General features: G+C 45.7%; 1 protein-coding gene across 6 annotated transcripts in view; it reads right to left on the reverse strand.

Moving 5' to 3' along the window:
• Window positions 1–20,772, reverse strand: part of CNKSR2 (connector enhancer of kinase suppressor of Ras 2) — a 546,461-nt gene that overhangs the window by 330,376 nt on the left and 195,313 nt on the right. For all 6 annotated transcript variants that reach the window (XM_033948517.1, XM_033948514.1, XM_033948515.1 and 3 more), the window contains exon 7: window positions 12,958–13,017. In XM_033948517.1, coding sequence (XP_033804408.1) covers window positions 12,958–13,017 — 60 coding nt within the window. The remainder of the gene's footprint in view (window positions 1–12,957; window positions 13,018–20,772) is intronic.

The following is a 20,772-nucleotide window of genomic DNA, read 5'->3' on the forward strand; positions in this document are numbered from 1 at the left end:
GTTGTTTGCTAGAAGTCTTGTTCCCGCCGTGCTCAGATGCAGTCCATCTCTCCTGTAGAGCTTGCTCTTGCCCCAGAACGTTGTCCAGTTCCTCACGAAGTGGAACCCTTCTTCCTCACACCATCTCCTCATCCACGCATTTATTGATTGTAGTTCCTCCTGCCTTTTCATATCTGCCCTCGGTACTGGTAGGATCTCTGAGAACGCTATCTTCTGGGTCCTCATCTTCAGCTTCCTTCCCAGAATCTTGAACTGTTCTATCAGCGTGCTTCTTCTGTAGTCTCTCCTGCTGACATCGTTCGTCCCGATGTGGATCATTACTGTGGTCTCTTCTGTCTCCGTTCCTTCCAGGATCTTTCCAATTTTGTCCATGATGTCCTTGGTTCTCGCTCCTGGGAGGCAGGTCACCAGTTGATCCTCTCTCCTTCCTGCTATGTGGCTGTCCACATGCCTCAGGATTGAGTCTCCCACTAGGATCGCTGACTTTCCCTTCTTTAGGTTTCGCTTCAATCTCAGGTCAGTGTCCTCGGTGTGCTTCACTGCTTCCTCTCCTGGGCATCGACTAGCCATTTTCTCCCCCTCGTGCGATGTTCCTCTGTGGGTGTCTTCTACGAGGTCATCTGCTTCTTGTTCTTCCTTCCATGTTGGTGTTGGTGCTGGTGTAACTTCATCGTTCATCTGAAGTTCGTTTTCTTCCACTCTCCTCCTGTAGGCTTCCTCAATGAATTTCTCGAGTTCCCTGACCTCCTCCTCAATGTGTCTCTCATTCGTAAAGTCTATAGCTGTCCTGACTGGGTCCTCTGTAGTGTGAAGTCCTTCTAGCTCCTGTATCTTGTCCTCTAGTCGCTTTACTTCCTTTTTCAAGCTTTCCAGATCCTGGCACCGACCGCATACTTATGACTGTCTCCTCGAGGGGAGGTAGTCATACATATGACAGTCTGTGCAGAACACTGGAAAGCTCATCTTCTGGTTTCCCTCTGCTTCCATTGTCGTTCTCTCTCTCTCTCTCACCCTCTGCCTGCTGCTGGTGTCCTCTCTCTCTCTCTCTGCCTGCTGCTGGTGTCCTCTCTCTCTTTCTCTGCCTGCTTCTGGTGTCCTCTCTCTCTGCCTGCTGCTGGTGTCCTCTCTCTCTCTCTCTCTCTGCCTGCTGCTAGTATCCTCTCTCTCTCTATTTACTGCTGGTGTCCTCTCGCTCTACCTGCTGCTGGTGTCCTCTCTCTCTCTCTCTCTACCTGCTGCTGGTGTCCTCTCTCTCTCTCTCTGCCTACTTGCTGTCCTTCCCTGGTGTCCTTGGGTGTACTGACTTGGCCCTTCTTGAGGCCCTTCGCAAAGGCGCTCTCGCTAAGGCGAGCGCTTTTGCCGCGCTCCGTTGGCTTCTCCCCTTTTAAGGGGGAGCTTCAAGTCTGCTTCGGGTGATGTCAGGGAGTGGGCGGAGCTACCTCTCGCCTCAGCCCCTCACCCTCTGCCTTCTCTCTGCTCCCTCGTGCCTTCTTCGGTGGAGTTGCCGTACAGTGAGAGATTAGAGAAACTGGGCCTCTTCTCCCTTGAAAAGAGGAGACAGAGGGGACATGATCGAAACATTCAAGATACTGAAGGGAATAGACTTAGTAGATAAAGACAGGTTGTTCACCCTCTCCAAGGTAGAGAGAACGAGAGGGCACTCTCTGAAGTTAAAAGGGGATAGATTCCTTACGAACGTAAGGAAGTTCTTCTTCACCCAGAGAGTGGTAGAAAACTGTAACGCTCTTTCGGAGTCTGTTGTAGGGGAAAACACCCTCCAGGGAGTCAAGACAAAGTTGGACAAATTCCTGCTCAACTGGAAAGTACGCAGGTGAGGTTGGGCTCATTTAGAGCACTGGTCTTTGACCTAGGGGCCGCTGCGTGAGTGGACTGCTGGGCACGATGGACCACCGGTCTGACCCAGTAGCGGCAATTCTTATGTTCTTTATTTCTGAGTTCTGCTGGGAGAAAAGTATAGTGTGCAAAATTTCAGCCTCTGATAACCAGAGCTAGTATTGTGACATTATAATGCCTCATTCCACCAATGCCTAAGAGCCAACCTCATCAGTGATGTCACAATGGCTTGATTGTCCTAGACTTGGCTCACTTTTACTACATTTTGATTCTAGAGTGGTGCAGTGGTTAAAGCTACAGCCTCAGCTCACTGAGGTTCTGGGTTCAAACCCACACTGTTCCTTGTGACCCTGGGTGTCACTTAATCCCCCCATTACCCCAAGTACATTAGATAGCTTGTGAGCCCACCGGGACAGACAGGGAAAATGCTTGAGTACCTGAATAAATTTGTATAAACCGTTCTAAGCTCTCCTGGGACAATGGTATAGAAAACGGAATAAATAAATAAATAATTCTGTAACAGGGTTCTCAATGTTAATGCTGATTATAGAGTATAACTTTTTAAATCTTACATGGAATTTTTGGGCCTTTAGTCTCAATTTCTGTGAATTAATTATGATCTATAAAGTCTAGAACTTCTCAGATGTTCTTCATCTCGTAAAAGAATAAAATCCCCGGATTATATTTCTCAAGAAGAAGATGTACACAGCATACTGGAACCCATCAGGCTATATGCTGGAAACGAAGACGGAAAGCTGACAGGATTGACAGTCAGTCTAGAGGAGGTATGTAGGCAGATTGAAAGGCTTAAGAGCGATAAATCCCCGGGACCGGATGGTATCCATCTGAGGGTCATCAAGGAACTGAAAGGGACCATAGCTGAACTGCTTCAACTAATAGCCAATCTGTCGATCAAATCGGGAAAGATTCCGGAAGACTGGAAGGTAGCGAATGTTACACCTATCTTCAAGAAAGGTTCGAGGGGAGATCCAGGGAACTACAGACCAGTGAATCTGACCTCTGTACCGGGAAAGATGGTAGAGTCACTGATAAAGGACAGCATCATTGATCACCTTGATGGAAACGGGCTGATGAGGACCAGTCAGCACGGTTTTAGCAAAGGCAGATCGTGTTTGACGAACTTGCTGCACTTTTTTGAGGGAGTAAACAGACAGATAGACAAGGGCGATCCAGTCGACATTGTATATCTGGATTTTCAGAAGGCGATCGACAAGGTTCCGCATGAACGACTACTTCGGAAAATTGCAAGCCATGGAATTGAGGGTGAAATATTCATGTGGATTAAAAACTGGCTGGAGCATAGGAAACAGAGAGTGGGGATAAATGGACAATACTCGGACTGGAAGAGCGTCACCAGTGGGGTGCCGCAGGGCTTGGTGCTTGGACCCGTGCTCTTTAACATCTTTATAAATGATCTGGACATAGGTATGACGAGCGAGGTGATTAAATTTGCAGATGATACGAAGTTATTCAGAGTAGTAAAGAGGCAGGGGGATTGCGAAGATCTGCAACGTGACATAATCAAGCTCGAGGAATGGGCATCGACATGGCAGATGAGGTTCAACGTGGATAAGTGTAAAGTGATGCATGTCGGTAACAAAAATCTCATGCACGAATACAGGATGTCCGGGGCAGTACTTGGAGAGACCTCCCAGGAAAGGGATTTGGGAGTTCTGATCGACAAGTCGGTGAAGCCATCCACACAATGTGCGGCAGCAGCAAAAAGGGCAAAAAGAATGCTAGGAATGATAAAGAAGGGGATCATGAACAGATCAGAGAAGGTTATCATGCCGCTGTATCGGGCCATGGTACGCCCTCACCTGGAGTACTGCGTCCAGCACTGGTCGCCGTACCTGAAGAAGGACACGGTACTACTCGAAAGGGTCCAGAGAAGAGCGACTAAGCCATAGGGGCTGGAGGAGATGCCATACAGCGAAAGATTAGAGAAATTGGGCCTCTTCTCTCTCGAACAGAGGAGATTGAGAGGGGACATGATCGAAACATTCAAGATACTGAAGGGGATAGACTTAGTAGATAAGGACAGGTTGTTCACCCTCTCCAAGGTAGAGAGAACAAGAGGGCACTCTCGAAAGTTGAAAGGGGATAAATTCCGTACAAATGTAAGGAAGTTCTTCTTCACCCAGAGAGTGGTAGAAAGCTGGAACGCCCTTCCAGAGACTGTTATAGGGGAAAACACCCTCCAAGGATTCAAGACAAAGTTAGACAAGTTTCTGTTGAACAAGAACGTGCGCTGGTAGGGCTAGTCTCAGTTAGGGTGCTGGTCTTAGACCAGAGGGCCGCCGCGTGAGCGGACTGCTGGGCATAATGGACTGACTCAGCAGTGGCAAGTCTTATGTTCTTATGTTCTTATTCCCTTGCATATATTTTCACATCTATTTGGAATGAACTTCCTGTTGGGATTAGAATTCTTTCCTCTCGTCCAACTTTCAGAAAATCTTTAAAAACACGTTTTTATCAGTTATTTTTATTGAGATTTGGATTTTGTTATAATGTCTTTATTGTTTTTGAAAATTATGTCTGACTTTTCCATTTCATTAAGTATCTTATGTAAACCGAGTTGAGTTTTTATTTTTAAAAGATGACCCGGTATGTAAATTTAAGGATTAGATTAGATTGTAAGCCTACTCTATAAAGAAAAGAAGGCACCTACTTTTCTTTATAGAACAAAAATACAAATCTTAAAAAAATGTCCATACACGAGGGTTCTTCAAAAAGTTTCTGCACTTTCGTATTTTTGCAGCAAACGGTTGGGGGCGGGAGAAGTGGTAAGAGGGCGTGTCGTAGAATGTCACGGGAAAAAAATGTATCGCGAAACAGGGTGATGTTGTGGAAAAGTGAAGTCATTTGCTTTGGAGATATTTAATAAATAGTGTTTAAAAAAAATAAAAGTGCGGAAACTTTTTTGAAGATCTCTCGTATTAAGGTGTGATCATGTACACTAACCCTACAGCTGATATAAATGACCATACCTAGATGTTAACATGGGAGCCGACATTCAAAGCAATTTAGCTGGCTGCTGACCTTGCGGAGGAGTGTGTGGCGCAGTGGTTGAAGCTACAGCCTCAGCACCCTGGGGTTGTGGGTTCAAACCCTGTGCTGCTCCTTGTGACCTGGGCAAGTCACTTAATCCTCCATAGCACTAGGTACGTTAGACAGACTGTGAGCCCACCGGGACAGATAGGGAAAATGCTTGAGTACCTGATTGTAAAACCACTTAGATAACCTTGATAGGCGGTATATAAAATCCTAATATACTTGATAGATCACTTGGAAGGGGCTAGCTGATAATATTCAATGCCACTTAATTGGCTAAGGCAGGGGTGTCCAATGTCGGTCCTCGAGGGCCGCAATCCAGATGGGTTTTCAGGATTTCCCCAATGAATATGCATGAGATCTATTAGCATACAATGAAAGCAGTGCATGCAAATAGACCTCATGTATATTCATTGGGGAAATCCTGAAAATCCGACTGGACTGCGGCCCTCGAGGACCGACATTGGACACCCCTGGGCTAAGGATTAGATTCACAAAGCAAACCAATTGTGTACCAGATTTCCCTCGGGCCCCATTCACTAACCTCTCCAGCGATCCGCTTCGAATCCATGCATGCAAAGTAGCCAGGGATGCGATTCACAACACAAAAGTCACGATCCGACTGGGCTGGCCAATCAACTCAAGAAGTGACTGCTGGGGGACCATTCGCAAACTTTCTTTTCCCGCTCTCCAGCTCCATTTCCTGCTCTCTGCAGCCCCGATCTCGCTGCCTTTACGGTTTCAGGGCTGCAGAATCCCTGGGGGCCGAGGGGAGAGCAGTGCCTGTTGGCCCCCTGACATATGAAGCTGGGATGGGCTGAAGTGGGGACGTAGCTTTAAAATTTGAAACTTTAGATCCTCTCGCCACCCAGACTGATCTCTGCTGCCTTCCCTGCAGTGCGAACCCCCGGGTTTAAAGTGGGGCTGCACGCCGCAGTGCAGCCCCGCTTTAAACCCGCGGGCTCGCACTGCAGGGAAGGCGCACGGAGCAGGGCATGGGAAGAGGCTGCTGCCGCCGTGGGGAAGAAGCTGCCGCCGCCGGGAATAACAGGAACAGGAGAGTTGGGCCCGAAAAATAAATCCCAGTAAAAAAAAACAACAAAAAACAGACACAAAATGCATGCGCAGACCATCTGCAGGGAAAGCAGACGGTCTGTGCATGCGTGCATGAAGAAACTAAAGACCGAAGCACTGGGAAATGAAATGAAGACAAGAAAATACCAGGATCTAAATTGCATATATACTAATGCAAGGAGCCTAAGAAACAAAATGGGGGAATTAGAAGCCATGGCCAATGCAGAGGACATAGACATCATTGGAGTCTCTGAAACGTGGTGGAATGAAGAAAATAAATGGGATACAGCACTGCCGGGGTACAAGCTCTATCGCCAGGACAGGTCAGGACAGAAAGGAGGTGGAACAGCCCTATACATAAAAGAAAGCATACAATCGACAAAAAAGGACACAGCAGAGACGACCAACAAGCTGGAATCGCTATGGGTTAAAATACCGGGAAGGAAAGGGCCTGAAATAAAGATGGGCCTACACTATCGTCCACCCGGGCAAACCGGAGATATCGATGAAGAAATGGAAGCCGAGATTAAGCGAGAATGCAAAAGCGGTAACACGGTTATTATGGGAGACTTCAACTATCTAGGGATAGACTGGAGTCTTGGAAGCTCAAAATGCGCTAGGGAGACAGAAATCCTGGAGGCTATACAAGATTGTTTCATGGAGCAGCTTGTTAGAGAACCAACGAGAGGAAATGCCACTCTGGATCTAATCCTAAATGGGTTAAGGGGACCTGCAAAGGAAGTACAGGTAGTGGGACCGTTGGGAAACAGCGATCATAACATGATCAAGTTCAAGGTTGAGGTAGGAATACCGAAAGGAAAGAGAACCATAGCGACAACTTTCAACTTTCAAGTTTCCAGGAAAGGAAACTACGAAGCAATGAGAGAAATGGTAAGGAAGAAACTTAGGAACACTTCAAAAAAATGACAAATGGTAGAACATGCCTGGTCTTTTCTCAAGAACATGATGAGCGAGGCGCAAAATCTGTATATCCTCAGATTCAGAAAGGGGTACAAAAAGAGTCGAACAAAAGACCCGACGTGGATAACTAAAATAGTGAAGGAAGCGATACATAGAACCATAGAAATAGACGGCAGATAAGGGCCACGGCCCATCTAGTCTGCCCACCCCAATGACCCTCCCCTACCTTTCTCTGTGAATAGATCCCATGTGTCTATCCCATTTGGCCTTAAAATCAGGCACGCTGCTGGCCTCAATAACCTGAAGTGGAAGATTATTCCAGCGATCAACCACCCTTTCAGTGAAAAAGAATTTCCTGGTGTCCCCGTGCAGTTTCCCGTCCCTGATTTTCCACAGATGCCCCCTTGTTGCTGCGGGACCCTTGAAAAAGAAGATATCTTCTTCCACCTCGATGCGGCCCGTGAGATACTTGAACGTTTCGATCATGTCACCCCTCTCTCTGCGTTCCTCGAGTGAGTACAGCTGCAACTTATCCAGCCATTCCTCGTACGGGAGATCCTTGAGTCCCGAGACCATCCGGGTGGCCATTCTCTGGACCGACTCCAGTCTCAGCACATCCTTACGGTAATGTGGCCTCCAGAATTGCACACAGTATTCCAGGTGGGGCCTCACCATGGATCTATACAATGGCATAATGACTTCAGGCTTACGGCTGACGAAACTCCTGCGTATGCAACCTATGATTTGCCTTGCCTTGGATGAAGCTTGCTCCACTTGATTGGCAGTCTTCATGTTCTCACTGACGATCACCCTTAAAGTCTCGTTCTGCTTCAGTTCTTGTTAGGATCTCGCCATTAAGGGTGTAAGTCTTGCATGGATTTTGGCTGCCCAGGTGCATGACTTTGCATTTTTTGGCATTGAAGCTGAGTTTCCAGGATCTAGACCAGCGCTCCAGTAGGAGTAGGTCGTGCATCATGTTGTCGGACATTGAATTTATGTCTGTTGTGCTTTTGCCCACTACATTGCTTAGTTTGGCGTCATCGGCGAATAATGTTATTTTACCTCGCAGCCCTTCTGTCAAGATGTTGAATATGATCGGGCCCAGGACCGATCCCTGCGGCACTCCACTGATAGGCAATAAGAAAAATTAATTCAGGAAATGGAAAAAGGACAAAACTGAGAGGAACTGGAAAGAGCACAGGAAGTATCAAAAAGAATGTCACCGAGTGGTTCGAAAAGCCAAAAGAGAGTATGAAGAGAGGCTAGCCAGGGAAGCACGAAATTTCAAACTGTTCTTTTGATATGTTAAAGGGAAGCAACCGGCTAGGGAGGAGGTGGGACCGCTGGACGACGGAGACAGGAAGGGAGTGGTGAAAGAGGAGAAAGAAGTGGCAGAAAGACTTAACATGTTCTTTTCGTCTGTATTTACAAACGAAGACAAATCCAACATACCGGAACCTTAGCAATTCTTCAATGGAAATCAAACAGAAAGATTAACATCCATGGAAGTGAGCTTTGAAGATGTACGCAGGCAGATAGAAAAACTAAAAACTGACAAATCCCCGGGTCCGGACAGAATCCATCCAAGGATTCTGAAGAAATCAAAGGAGGAGATAGCGGAACTACTGCAGAAAATTTGCAATCTATCCCTGAAAACAGGCATGATCCCAGAGGACTGGAAGATAGCCAACGTTACGCCCATCTTTAAAACGGGATCAAGAGGTGACCCGGGAAACTACAGACCGGTGAGTCTGACCTCGGTTCCAGGGAAAATGGTGGAAGCACTGATAAAAGAAAACATTGATGAACAGTTTGAAAGAAACGAACTTCTGATAACCAGCCAACATAGTTTCTGCAAGGGGAGATCGTGCCTAACAAACTTATTGCACTTCTTCGAAGGAATTAACAAACGGATGGACAAAGGAGACCCCATAGACATCATATATCTAGATTTCCAAAAAGCCTTTGACAAGGTGCCCCATGAACGCCTACTCTGGAAACTGAAGAACCATGGGGTGGAAGAAGACGTACATAGATGGATCAGAAACTGGTTGGCGGGTAGGAAAGAGAGGATAGGAGTGAAGGGCCACTAGTGGAGTCCCGTAGGGCTCGGGGCTCAGGCCGCTGCTATATAATATATTCATAAATGATCTAGAAACAGGGACGAAGTGTGAGATAATAAAATTTGCGGTCAACATCAAACTATTTAGTGGAGCTTGGACTAAAGAGGACTGCAAAGGGACTTGAATAAACTAGGGAAATGGGCGACGAGATGGTAGATGAAGTTCAACGTTGAGAAATGTAAAGTATTACATGTGGGAAACAGAAACCCAAGGTACAACTATACGACGGGAGGGATGTTATTAAATGAGAGTACCCAAGAAAGGGACTTGGGGGTAATGGTGGACATGACAATGAATCCAACGGCACAGTGCGCAGCGGCCGCTAAGAAGGCAAACAGAATGCTAGGCATAATCAAGAAGGGTATTACAACCAGAACGAAAGAAGTAATCCTGCCATTGTATCGGGCGATGGTGCATCCACATCTGGAGTACTGCGTCCAATATTGGTCGCCGTACCTTAAGGAGGACATGGCGTTACTCGAGAGGGTTCAGAGGAGAGCGACGCGTCTGATAAAGGGGATGGAAAACCTTTCATATGCTGAGAGATTGGAGAAACTGGGTCTCTTTTCCCTGGAGAAGAGGAGACTTAGAGGGGATATGATAGAGACTTACAAGATCATGAAAGGCACAGAGAGAGTAGAGAGGGACATATTCTTCAAACTTTCGAATAATAAAAGAACAAGAGGGCATTCAGAAAAGTTGAAAGGGGACAGATTCAAAACAAATGCTAGGAAGTTCTTCTTTACCCAACGTGTGGTGGACACCTGGAATGCGCTTCCAGAGAGCGTAATAGGGCAGAGTACGGTACTGGGGTTCAAGAAAGGATTGGACAATTTCCTGCTGGAAAAGGGGATAGAGGGGTATAGATAGATAGAGGATTACTGCACAGGTCCTGGACCTGTTGGGCCGCCACGTGAGCGGACTGCTGGGCACGATGGACCTCATGTTTGACCCAGCAGAGGCATTGCTTATGTTCTTATGTTCCTCCAGCCCCTTAACCATTTTAGTCGCTCTTCTCTGGACCCTTTCGAGTAGTACCATGTCCTTCTTCATGTACAACGACCAGTGCTGGATGCAGTACTCCAGGTGAGGGTGTACCATGGTCCGGTACAGCAGCATGATAACCTTCTCCGATCTGTTCGTGATCCCCTTCTTTATCATTCCTAGCATTCTGTTCACCCTTTTCGCCACCGCCACACATTGTGTGAACGGCGTCATTGACTTGTCGATCAGAACTCCTTTCCTGGGAGGTGTCTCCAAGTACCACCCTGGACATCCTGTATTCGTGTATGAGATTTTTGTTACCGAAATGCATCACTTTACACTTATCCACATTGAACCTCATCTGCCATGTCGATGCCCATTTCTCGAGCCTGATTATGTCACGTTGCAGATCTTCGCAATCCCCCTGTGTCTTCACTACTCTGAATAACTTTGTATCGTCCGCAAATTTAATTATCTCACTTGTCGCACCAATGTCCATTTACCCCCACTCTCTGTTTCCTATGCTCCAGCCAGTTTTTAATCCACGTGAGTATTTAAGAACATAAGAACATTAGTATTGCTCCTGTCGGGTCAGACCAGAGGTCCATCGTGCCCAGCAGTCCGCTCACGTGGCGGCCCTTCAGGTCTATGACCTGATAGTGCTCATACTCTAAAACTCTCATACGCTTTTCGCTTAATGTCCTGTAGAGTAACCCTCTATCTGTACACTGCAATCCCCTTCGCTTCCAGGAAGTCATCCAGTCCAATTTTGAATCCCAGTATTGTACTCTGTCCTATTACCTGATTTGGAAGCGTGTTCCAGGTGTCCACCACCCTCTGAGTGAAGAAGAACTTCCTTGCATTCGTTTTGAATCTGTCCCCTCTCAGTTTTTCTGAATGACCTCTTGTTTTTGTTGTCCCCGCTAGTCTGAAGAATCTGCCCCTCTCCACTTTCTCTATGCCTTTCATGATTTTATAAGTCTGTATCATGTCTCCTCTCAGTCTCCGCTTTTCCAGGGTAAAGAGCCCCAGTTTGTCTAACCTTTCGGCATATGAAAGGTTCTCCATGGCTCGCAATTTTCCGAAGTAGTCGTTCATGTGGAACCTTGTCGAATGCCTTCTGAAAATCCAGATATACAATGTCGACCAGGTCGCCCTTGTCTATCTGCCTCCCTCGAAGAAGTGCAGCAGGTTTGTCAAACAAGATCTGCCTTTGCTGAAACCATGCTGGCTGGTCCTCATCAGCCCGTGTCTGTCAAGGTGATCAATGATGCGGTCATATATCAGCGCCTCTACCATCTTTCCCGGTACCAAGGTCAGACTCACCAGTCTGTAGTTTCCTGGGTCCCTCCTCGAACCTTTTTTGAAGGTCGACGTAACATTCGCCACTTTCCAGGCCTCTGGAATCTTTCTCGATTTGATTGACAGATTGGCTACTAGTTGAAGCAGTTCATCTATAGTCCCTTTCAGTTCCTTAATGACCCTCGAATGGATGCTATCCGGTCCCGGGGATTCATCGCTCTTAAGCCTATCTATCTACCTGCAAAACTCTTCTAGACTGACCGTCAACCCTGTCAGTTTCCCGCATATAGCCTGATGAGTTCCGGTATGCTGTGTATATCCTCTTCGGTAAATACAGATGTAAAAAATATGTTCATTTTGTCAGCGACTGCTTTGTCCTCCTTTAGCACTTCCTTCATTCCACGGTCATCCAATGGTCCTACCGCTTCCTTTGCTGGTCACTTCCCCTTAATATATTGAAAGAACGGCTTGAAGTTTTTTGCCTCCTTGGCTATTTTTTCCTCGTAGTCTCTTTTGGCCTCTTTTACCACCTTATGGCATCTGCGTTGATGTTGTTTGTGTTTATTCCAATTTTTGTCCATTTTTGACCTTTTCCATTCCTTAACCAAAGTTTTCTTGACTCTGATCGCTTCCTTAACCTCTACAATGAGCCACGCCGGTTCTCTGTTCTTTTTCCTCTTGGATCCCTTGTTGATATGTGGTATATATAGATTTTGCACCGCGATGACCGTGTCCTTAAAAAGTTTACACAAATTAATTCAGGTGCTCAAGCATTTTTCCCTGTCTGTCCCAGTGGGCAATGGGGGATTAAGTGACTTGCCCAGGCTCACAAGGAGCAGCACGGGCTTGAACCCACAACCTCAAGGTGCTGAGGCTGTAGCTTTAACCACTGCATCACACTCTCCCCTATGTTTATAGGAAAAATCCAAATACATTCAGCCCTTAATTGAGACTCTTCAGAAAACTTAATTTGCTGAAATTGATTTTTTTTTAAAAGACTGTGGATTCCCTGAAGACCACACGAGAGTGACTGTAGACAATGTCAGTGATCAGGGCATTGCACTGATCAGATCTAATTTATGCGAAACAATTTGTGACATTGTTCAGAGCACAGCTACGCCCAGATGCTTGAGGGAATTGTACAGAAGCAGAGAAGAGAGGAGAAAATACCTGCAAAAAAGGTAATATGGCATTGTGAAACACTGACCAGTAGATGCTGGGTTCACTTCTCCCTTTTCAGTACAGGCAGTCCCCAGGTTAAGAACAAGTTACGTTTTTAAAGCTGTTCTTAAGTCGGATTTGTATGTAACTCAGAACTTGCAGATTTGAAGATTCCTCTCAGCTGACAAAAGGGCCAGCTGTCTCCACCAATGTTACAGCATGCACAACCACACACTGTTCTTAATGTGGCCAGGCATCATTCCTGAATCTACTACAGGAGAAATGTAGGAGTCTACACCACTGGAAATACTGCTCGGTGAAATCAAACAAAGCCGCACCCGTGTTCTTAAGTACGAGTCATACTTAAGTCGGGAGTCTGTAACTCGGGGACTGCCTGTACTTCAAACATGAGGTGCAAATATGAATGGAATAAAATACATACATAGTAACATGGTAAACTTACATTTTCTGTGGTTCCTGTAATGACATGGAGTCCATCGTAGGTCGACTTAATGTACATGCCCTAGGCAAAACAAATTATTGGAAAATATTTGCCATGGTTTGGATAATCTGCATGATAATTAACAAACAAACGCTATGCAAGAAAGAATAAGCCCACTTCGGAAATAACCCAAATATCAAGAGGTCGACATTCCGCGATTTAACCAGGCAGAAGAAGATTCCTGCCTGGTTACATCCGGCTCAGCTCAGAGCTGCTGAATAAGGGCAGCAACTGCCATGTCTCTGTTCGGGCAGAAACGGGGCGGCCCAGGGGCAGTGTCGAGGCGGAGCTGGAAGAGATGCGGGCACCAGTAATGTTCAGATCCAGTGTTCACGTACTTTACTGGACAAGTTGGACGGTGCGACAGGCTGTCTTAACGTTGCCTGTTTGGGTAGGCAGGTATGGCACTGAACATTGGCGGTACCCACATACTTTCTGGGCGAGTACATTGACTCATAGATTCAATGCTGGTGCCTGGACATGGTCAAGCTTGGTATATCCAGACTTAATTCAGCCCTCGGCTGACAGTGGCTTAAAAACTGCTGACCGCTGCAAGCTGAATATTGCCATCCCTCATAGAAATATTTTATGGTTTTGAAATCAGTGGCTGTCTGATGACTGTGAATAAAACCCCTTGGTTAAACTAATATAAATCAGTAATGATTTGCCATCAAGTGTTGTATGGTAACATACCAAAATTGTTTAAAAATAATATACTTAACTATACACCAAATGGATACCCTACGTTCTGAGAATTTAGCTCTACTGAAGACGAATGTTAACCCAAGGCTTGTTGAGACTGGCAAAATATGGAACTCCCTTGTAGGCCAAATATGAAACTGTAGTGAAAAGGGCATGTTTACAAAATTATTCAAGATGTAATTATTTGTAGATGCCTTTTAGCCAATAATTGTCCTCTCTCCACAGTTGATGAATTATTTGTGATTCTCATTATATAAGCTATGGGATTAGTTTGTAGATATGAATTCTGATGATTGATTGTGTGTCTGTTTTATCATGTTTTTACAAAAATTATGCATACAAATTAAGTAAACCGTTTAGTTTTAAACGGTATAGAAATTTTTTAAATAAATAAGCTAATTTATGGAAACACAAAATGGCCGCCGAGCAGAATAAAGCTTGAGCGCTCCTTGACAGGAAATCACAGCATTGGCCACAGATGTGTTTCGATATTTCACTATCCCAATTCTGACCTTTAGGCACTGGTGGTCCACAATTACACGCTATTGTTTCATTTTTCTATCAATCCTTTTGGCTCAGAATTCCCGATGTAAAATTTGAATCGTATAATGCTCAGCATGTACCAAGGCTTCATCGGGGTTAACACTAGCGTCAACACATATCTGAAAAATAAAATAAAACATTGCTTGTTTGTCTTGGCCGCTTAAAGCCTCGGTACGTGCTCAACGCTATTCCCCTCCTTTATGAACGCATAGTACAGGTTTTAGCGCCGGCATAGGAATTCTGTGAGCGTCAGAGCAGTTGTCGCCGGCGCTAAAACCCACGCTATGTGTTTGTAAAAGCAATTTTTCAATTAATTTTGTAAACTGGTATTTTCGATTGAAAAGTTAAATTCAGTATTGAAGCTCCACTAATATGTGATCGGTATGAGGATAAATATGAGTAATGAGTTAAGCAAAATAAAAAAAAGAAAGGTTTCTTTGGCACCAATGAACAAGATTTGAACCGAGGGTTCCTAGCACTGAAAGGCAAAAAGGTTTGGTTTGTGCAGGATGATTCTCTGAAGTCCCTTTTCCCTTTCATTAAAACGCATATGCTTAACGATTGTTATATACGCTTTGATTTACTATTGTCTATGCTGAATCTAACCTGAAGGTCGGCACCACTTATGAAGGTCAAAAGAGCCATGAAATTGACAGATGCCTATGAGTACTAGGCGCTATTCTGTAAGACAGTGCCTAAGTACCATAGCTCCTAACTGCATAGGGGGAGGGATATACAGATAGGCGGAGCATGGATAGGCCATGGGTGTGTCTCCCAGGTAAGCGCATACTATCAACAACGCACTTCACTTATTGAGAAAGACACAGGGGAAGCCACTGCTTGCCCTGGATTGGTAGCATGGAATGTTGCTAATATTTGGAGTTCTAGAATCTTGTTGCTCTCTGGGATTCCGGAATCTTGCCATTCTTTGGATTCTGTATGGAATGTTGCTACTCCTTGGGGTTCCAGAATCTTTGGGATTCTGGAATCTTGTTATTCTATGGATTCTGTATGGAATGTTGCTACTCTTTGGAGTTCTAGAATCTTGTTGCTCTCTGGGATTCTGGAATCTTGCTATTCTTTGGATTCCGTACGGAATGTTGCTACCCCCTTGAGTTTTGGCCAGGTACGAGTGACCTGGATTGGCCAACGTGAGAACGGGCTACTGGGCTTGATCCAGTGAGGCTATTCTTATGTTTACATGGTGCACTTAGGCATGCCAAATTACACAGGCCACTAACATGGAAGTGCCTACACATGGGTGCAGCAATGCCAACCTTGGCGTTATAGAATTAGCACTAAATGCGTAGCATTTGGATGCCTAGACTGAGGTGCCAATTTATAGAATTACCCTTATAGGGGTTTAATTCTGTACAGGTTGCCTAACATTAAGCTCCAAGACAATGGATGATGAATGCAAATTCTATAATGGCAATTCACACAATGTCATTATAGAATAAGAATGTAAGGCTGCAGTTATGCTCCTAAATTAGGCGCAAGCCCTAAACCAAAGGCTGGTGTAAAGCTTGCGTCTAACTTCTGTCAGGTGCCTATTAGAATTCTATTACCTGAGCATAGGCTAGGCACGCCCGTAACCCACCCATGTCACTCCTGGATCCGTGCCCTCCTTGCAATAGTGTGCTTTGGATTTTGCACACTCAATTTGTACAATCTCAACTAACGGTGGCTGCATATGTAATTGAAAATTAGTATGAAAGGTTCTTCATACCTTTTAGGAGAGCAACACGTCTGATAAAAGGTATGGAGAACCTTTCATACGCTGAGAGATTGGAGAAACTGGGACTCTTTTCCCTGGAGAAGAGGAGACTTAGAGGGGATATGATAGAGACTTACAAGATCATGAAGGGCATAGAGAGAGTAGAGAGGGGCAGAAAGAGAGAAATAAAGGGAAACAGAGAGAAATAGAGAGAGAGAGATAGAGAGAAAGGGAGACAGAGAGAAATAGAGAAAGGGAGAGAGAGAGAAAGAAAGAGAGAGATAGAGAAAGATTGGAGAAACTGGGGCTCTTTTCCCTGGAGAAGAGGAGACTTAGAGGAGACATGATAGAGACTTACAAGATTATGAAGGGCATAGAGAGAGTGGAGAGGGACAGATTCTTCAAACTTTCGAAAAATAAAAGAACAAGAGGGCATTCGGAAAAGTTGAAAGGGGACAGATTCAAAACAAATCCTAGGATGTTCTTCTTTACCCAACGTATGGTGGAGAACTGGAATGCGCTTCCAGAGGACGTAATAGGGCAGAGTACGATACTGGGGTTCAAGAAAGGATTGGACAATTTCCTGCTGGAAAGGGGGATAGAAGGGTGTAGATAGAGGATTACTGCACAGGTCCTGGACGTGTTGGGCCGCCACGTGAGCGGACTGCTGGGCACGATGGACCTCGGGTCTGACCCAGCGGAGGCATTGCTTATGTTCTTATGGTAGTACTAATTAGCACCAATTGATTGGTTAATGCCAATTAGCAGCTAATAATTGGCCACAATTGGCAACGATTTGCAGGTATGTGCGCAACTGCCCTTATAAGGCCAAATGTGGGCACTGGTGGCAATTAGCACTAGATTAGCGCCCGCGTTAGTGAGCGCAGAATGCTCAGAGGGCTCTAGCACGGGAGACAACATGGCGCGCCAAAGATTAGAGCAAATAGCATGCAAATGCAAGTCAAATGGTTTCAGCATCCTCCAACCTGCTCTCCTGACAGCATCGGCTCTTCCTCTGACATCACTTCCTGGATCTGCATCTAGGAAGTGACATCAGAGGAAGAGCCAACGCTGCCGTGACAGCAGCCTGGGGGTTGCTGCTTGCACCAGGAACGTTACAGAGATACGGGGGGGAAGGGAAGTGGCATGCGCACGGCAGGAGGGGGCGGTGAAGGAGCGTGTGGGGGTGGGGGAGGGGCACCACCGCCCCGGGTGCCTCTCTCCTCGCTACGCCACTGGTTATAGACTTGCCTCTTTAGGCGGACTATCAGCAGGGCTTTTTTTGTCAAGGCACTGGGAGGCAGCACCTTTTCCATTGCATTATAAAAATAACCCATGGTCCCCAAATATTAATAAAAGAGCTCAAGTTCTACGTTTCATGGATTCTTGGCTGGTTTCAGGGGGCTTGGCTACTGTGGGGTGGATCCATCATTGATCGCCCCACTCTTGATGAATGGTCTTATATTTGAATACCGGGATCTTTTTTGATAGCAAAATGCACTGAGTATCTGCCTTAGTGCTGCACCAGGGTAGCCTTAATCCAAGCTGGGAAAACACTAAGTAAAATAAGGAAAGCACAGCTAATATGCTAATATATCCAAGCATCAATAAAATTCCCCTGCAGGGACCTGTCTTACAAAATAGGCCGAGAAACAACCCATATAATATGCATGAAATGGTCATTCGGTTTAATCAGCAAAACAACCGGAAACTTCCATGTGCTTCATGCAAAGATCAGACAGTTTCAGCTTTAATCACGCTAGAAATGTCTCAGTCAGAGCAGCGGAAGGGATTCTGATTTTAAACTTAATTTGTCTTGTTGCCAGACAGTAAACAGAATGCTCTCTTTCCAGGCAGCCCAACTGAACACATGGCTAGCAAAACCAATACTCGAAGCCACATCATTTGCGGACTTCAGAAAATCTCTGAAAACCCGCCTCTTCAACACCACCTAAACTCCCCCCTACCAGTTATAATCCTCCTCGAAAGTCCTCCCCCTTCCTTTTCCCTTCCCCCAACGCTTAATGCTGTACACCTCTCTTACGCACATTATATATATCTAGCTGTAAACAGCATTGATCTCTTGTAACTGTTCATATTGTATCATCCTATAACTTCCTGTATTTTAATTTAAACATCCTGTAACTGTTTTCTTGTTAATATCTTGTACCTTATTGTAATCACCCCAGTACCTGCTCACTTTGTATTATCCTGTATTCTACTGTTAACACTGTACTCTCTCTAGACACAACTTTCATTGTAAACCGCTTCGAACTTAGGGTATAGCGGTATATAAGAAATAAAATTATTATTATTATTAACACAATAATGTTGTAGATAAGGACCCCCCCAAAAAAAAGGGAATGTTTGATTATGAAGATGACTTTTTCAAGATATTTAATCACAGAGACACTGCAATACAGAATGGCATGGGGACAAATTTTCCCCCGTCTCCGTGGGAACTCATTTTCTCATCCCATCCTGGCGAGTTCCTTTCCTGCAAACCCTTTCCTCATCTGCACAAGCTCAAACACTTTGAAATCATTAGTAGCAACATTCTAGAGCTCAGATTGTGATGTCATAATGCCTCATTCCACCAATGCCTAGGCTCCGTTCTCATCTGCACAAGCTTCAAACACTTTAGAACACAGTTCAACCGCTGGTCCGCGGACCGGTGCCGGTCTGCAGAAAATTCCTGCCGGTCCACGCAGGACTGGCGAGATCAACATCTTCAATTTCCTGCCGGTCCGAGCAGGACCGGCAAGATCGAGGAGCTGTAGTTCGTGCAGGGCCGGAGAGATAATGGGGAGCCTCAGACAGTGTGCTTTCTCCCCTCCCAGCGACTCTCCTTACTTACAAGCGCAGCGATTCAGGAAGGAAGCCTTGGAGCTTTTGCTGAGTCGGGCCGCCTCTGATGATGCAACTTCCGCTTTCCTCAGAGGTGGTGCGACCCAACAAAGGACTCGAGGCTGCCTTACTGAATCACAGCGCTGGCAAGTAAGGAGAGTTGCTGGGAGGGGAGAAAACTGCTGGGCATGGTGAAAAAAAAAGGGACAGATGCTACTGGACCTGGAGAGGGAGAAGGAGAGATGCTGCTGGGAGGGGAGGAGGGAAAGGAGTCTGGGAAGCTGCTGGGCAAGGGGCAAAAGGGACAGCTGCTACTGGACCTGGATTGGGATAAGGAGAGATGCTGCTGGGAGGAAAGGAGGGAAAGGAGTCTGGGAAGCTGCTGAGTAATGGGAAAAGAGACAGCTGCTACTGGACCTGGAGAGGGATAATGAGAGATGCTGCTGGGAGGGGAGGAGGGAAAGGAGTCTGGGAAGCTGCTGGGCAAGGGGAAAAAAGGGACAGCTAGCTGCTACTGGACCTGGAGGGAGGGAGAAGGAAAGATGCTGCTGGGAGGGGAGGAGGGAAAGGAAAGGGAAGAAAGTTACTGCTGGACAGGGGGAGGAGGGAAGGGAGAAGAAAAAAGGAAGGAAACAGCTGGCAGGGGGATTAGAGGAGAGGAAGGGGAGAGACAGGAATGAGATGGTATGGGGGTCAGCAGAGAAATTGAAGAGACAAAGATGCTAGATTTGGTGTAGGAGAGATAAAAATGAAGAGAGCAGTGAAGCTGGAATGAATCGTGTAAAAAGGAGAGAGGGGCATAGGCTGGATGGAAAGGGGAGAGGGGCATAGAAAGAAGACAAATACCATATGGAAGGGGGGAGAGGTCAGATAGTAGGTGGAAGGGGCAGATGCTGGATTGAAGAGACAGAGAGGGCAGTTGCTGGAAGGAAGAGAGTGAAAAGAAGATGAAAGCAGAAACCAGAGACAACAAAAGGTAGAAACAAATAATTTTATTTCTATTTTGTGATTAGAATATATCAGATTTGAAATATATATCCTGCTAGAGCTGGTATTAGACATAACTGGGGACTGCAAAGTCCAGGCAGTGGCTTAGGGCTCTCTCTGACCAGGGGGGCAGTTGCCCTAGTTGAACGTCCCTAACCCTATTCCTGCTATGTGTGACTGCGGTATTCTGTTAGCATGATATTTCTGTGTAGCATTCTGTAATAATTTGGCTTATTCAGTTTTCTTGATAGTAGAGGGAATATATGTGAAGGGGAGGGGAGACGGGGGTTTTGTTGATCCTTGCTCTGTATTATTTGTATTTATAAAATGACAATTGTAGAGAATATTGTTTCTTTTTATACTTTAATAAAATACATTCAGTATAAAATCATAACTGAGGCTTGTGCGGATGGGATCAGATGGTTTGCGAGGACCGAGCTCGCGGAAATGAGGTTTTTAAATTTCAGTCCTAGTAATTTGCCGGTCCACAAAATAATTTTTTTTTTCCGCCGGTCCATAGGTGTAAAAAGGTTGAAGAACACTGCTTTAGAATTATAAGTAGCAACATTCTAGAGCTCAGATTGTGATGTCATAATGCCTCATTCCACCCATGCCTAAGCTCCGTCCTCATCTGCACAAGCCTCAAACACTTTAAAATCATAAGCAGCAACATTCTAGAGCTCAGATTGTGATGTCATAATGCCTCATTCCACCAATGCCTAAGCTCCGTTCTCATCTGCACAAGCCTCAAACACTTTAAAATCAGAAGTAGCAACATTCTAGAGCTCAGATTGTGATGTCATAATGCCTCATTCCACCCATGCCTAAGCTCCGTCCTCATCTGCACGAGCCTCAAACACTTTAAAATCATAAGTGTTCGAGGCTTGTGTGCTTAAGGCACAGCTTACAGGAATGGGGCAGGGACAGCGACAAAACTCGCAGGGACGGGATGGTGAAATTGAGATCCTGCGGGGAGGGGG

This window comes from Geotrypetes seraphini, chromosome 6 (assembly GCF_902459505.1).
Source record: "Geotrypetes seraphini chromosome 6, aGeoSer1.1, whole genome shotgun sequence".
NCBI classification, from domain to species: domain Eukaryota; kingdom Metazoa; phylum Chordata; class Amphibia; order Gymnophiona; family Dermophiidae; genus Geotrypetes; species Geotrypetes seraphini.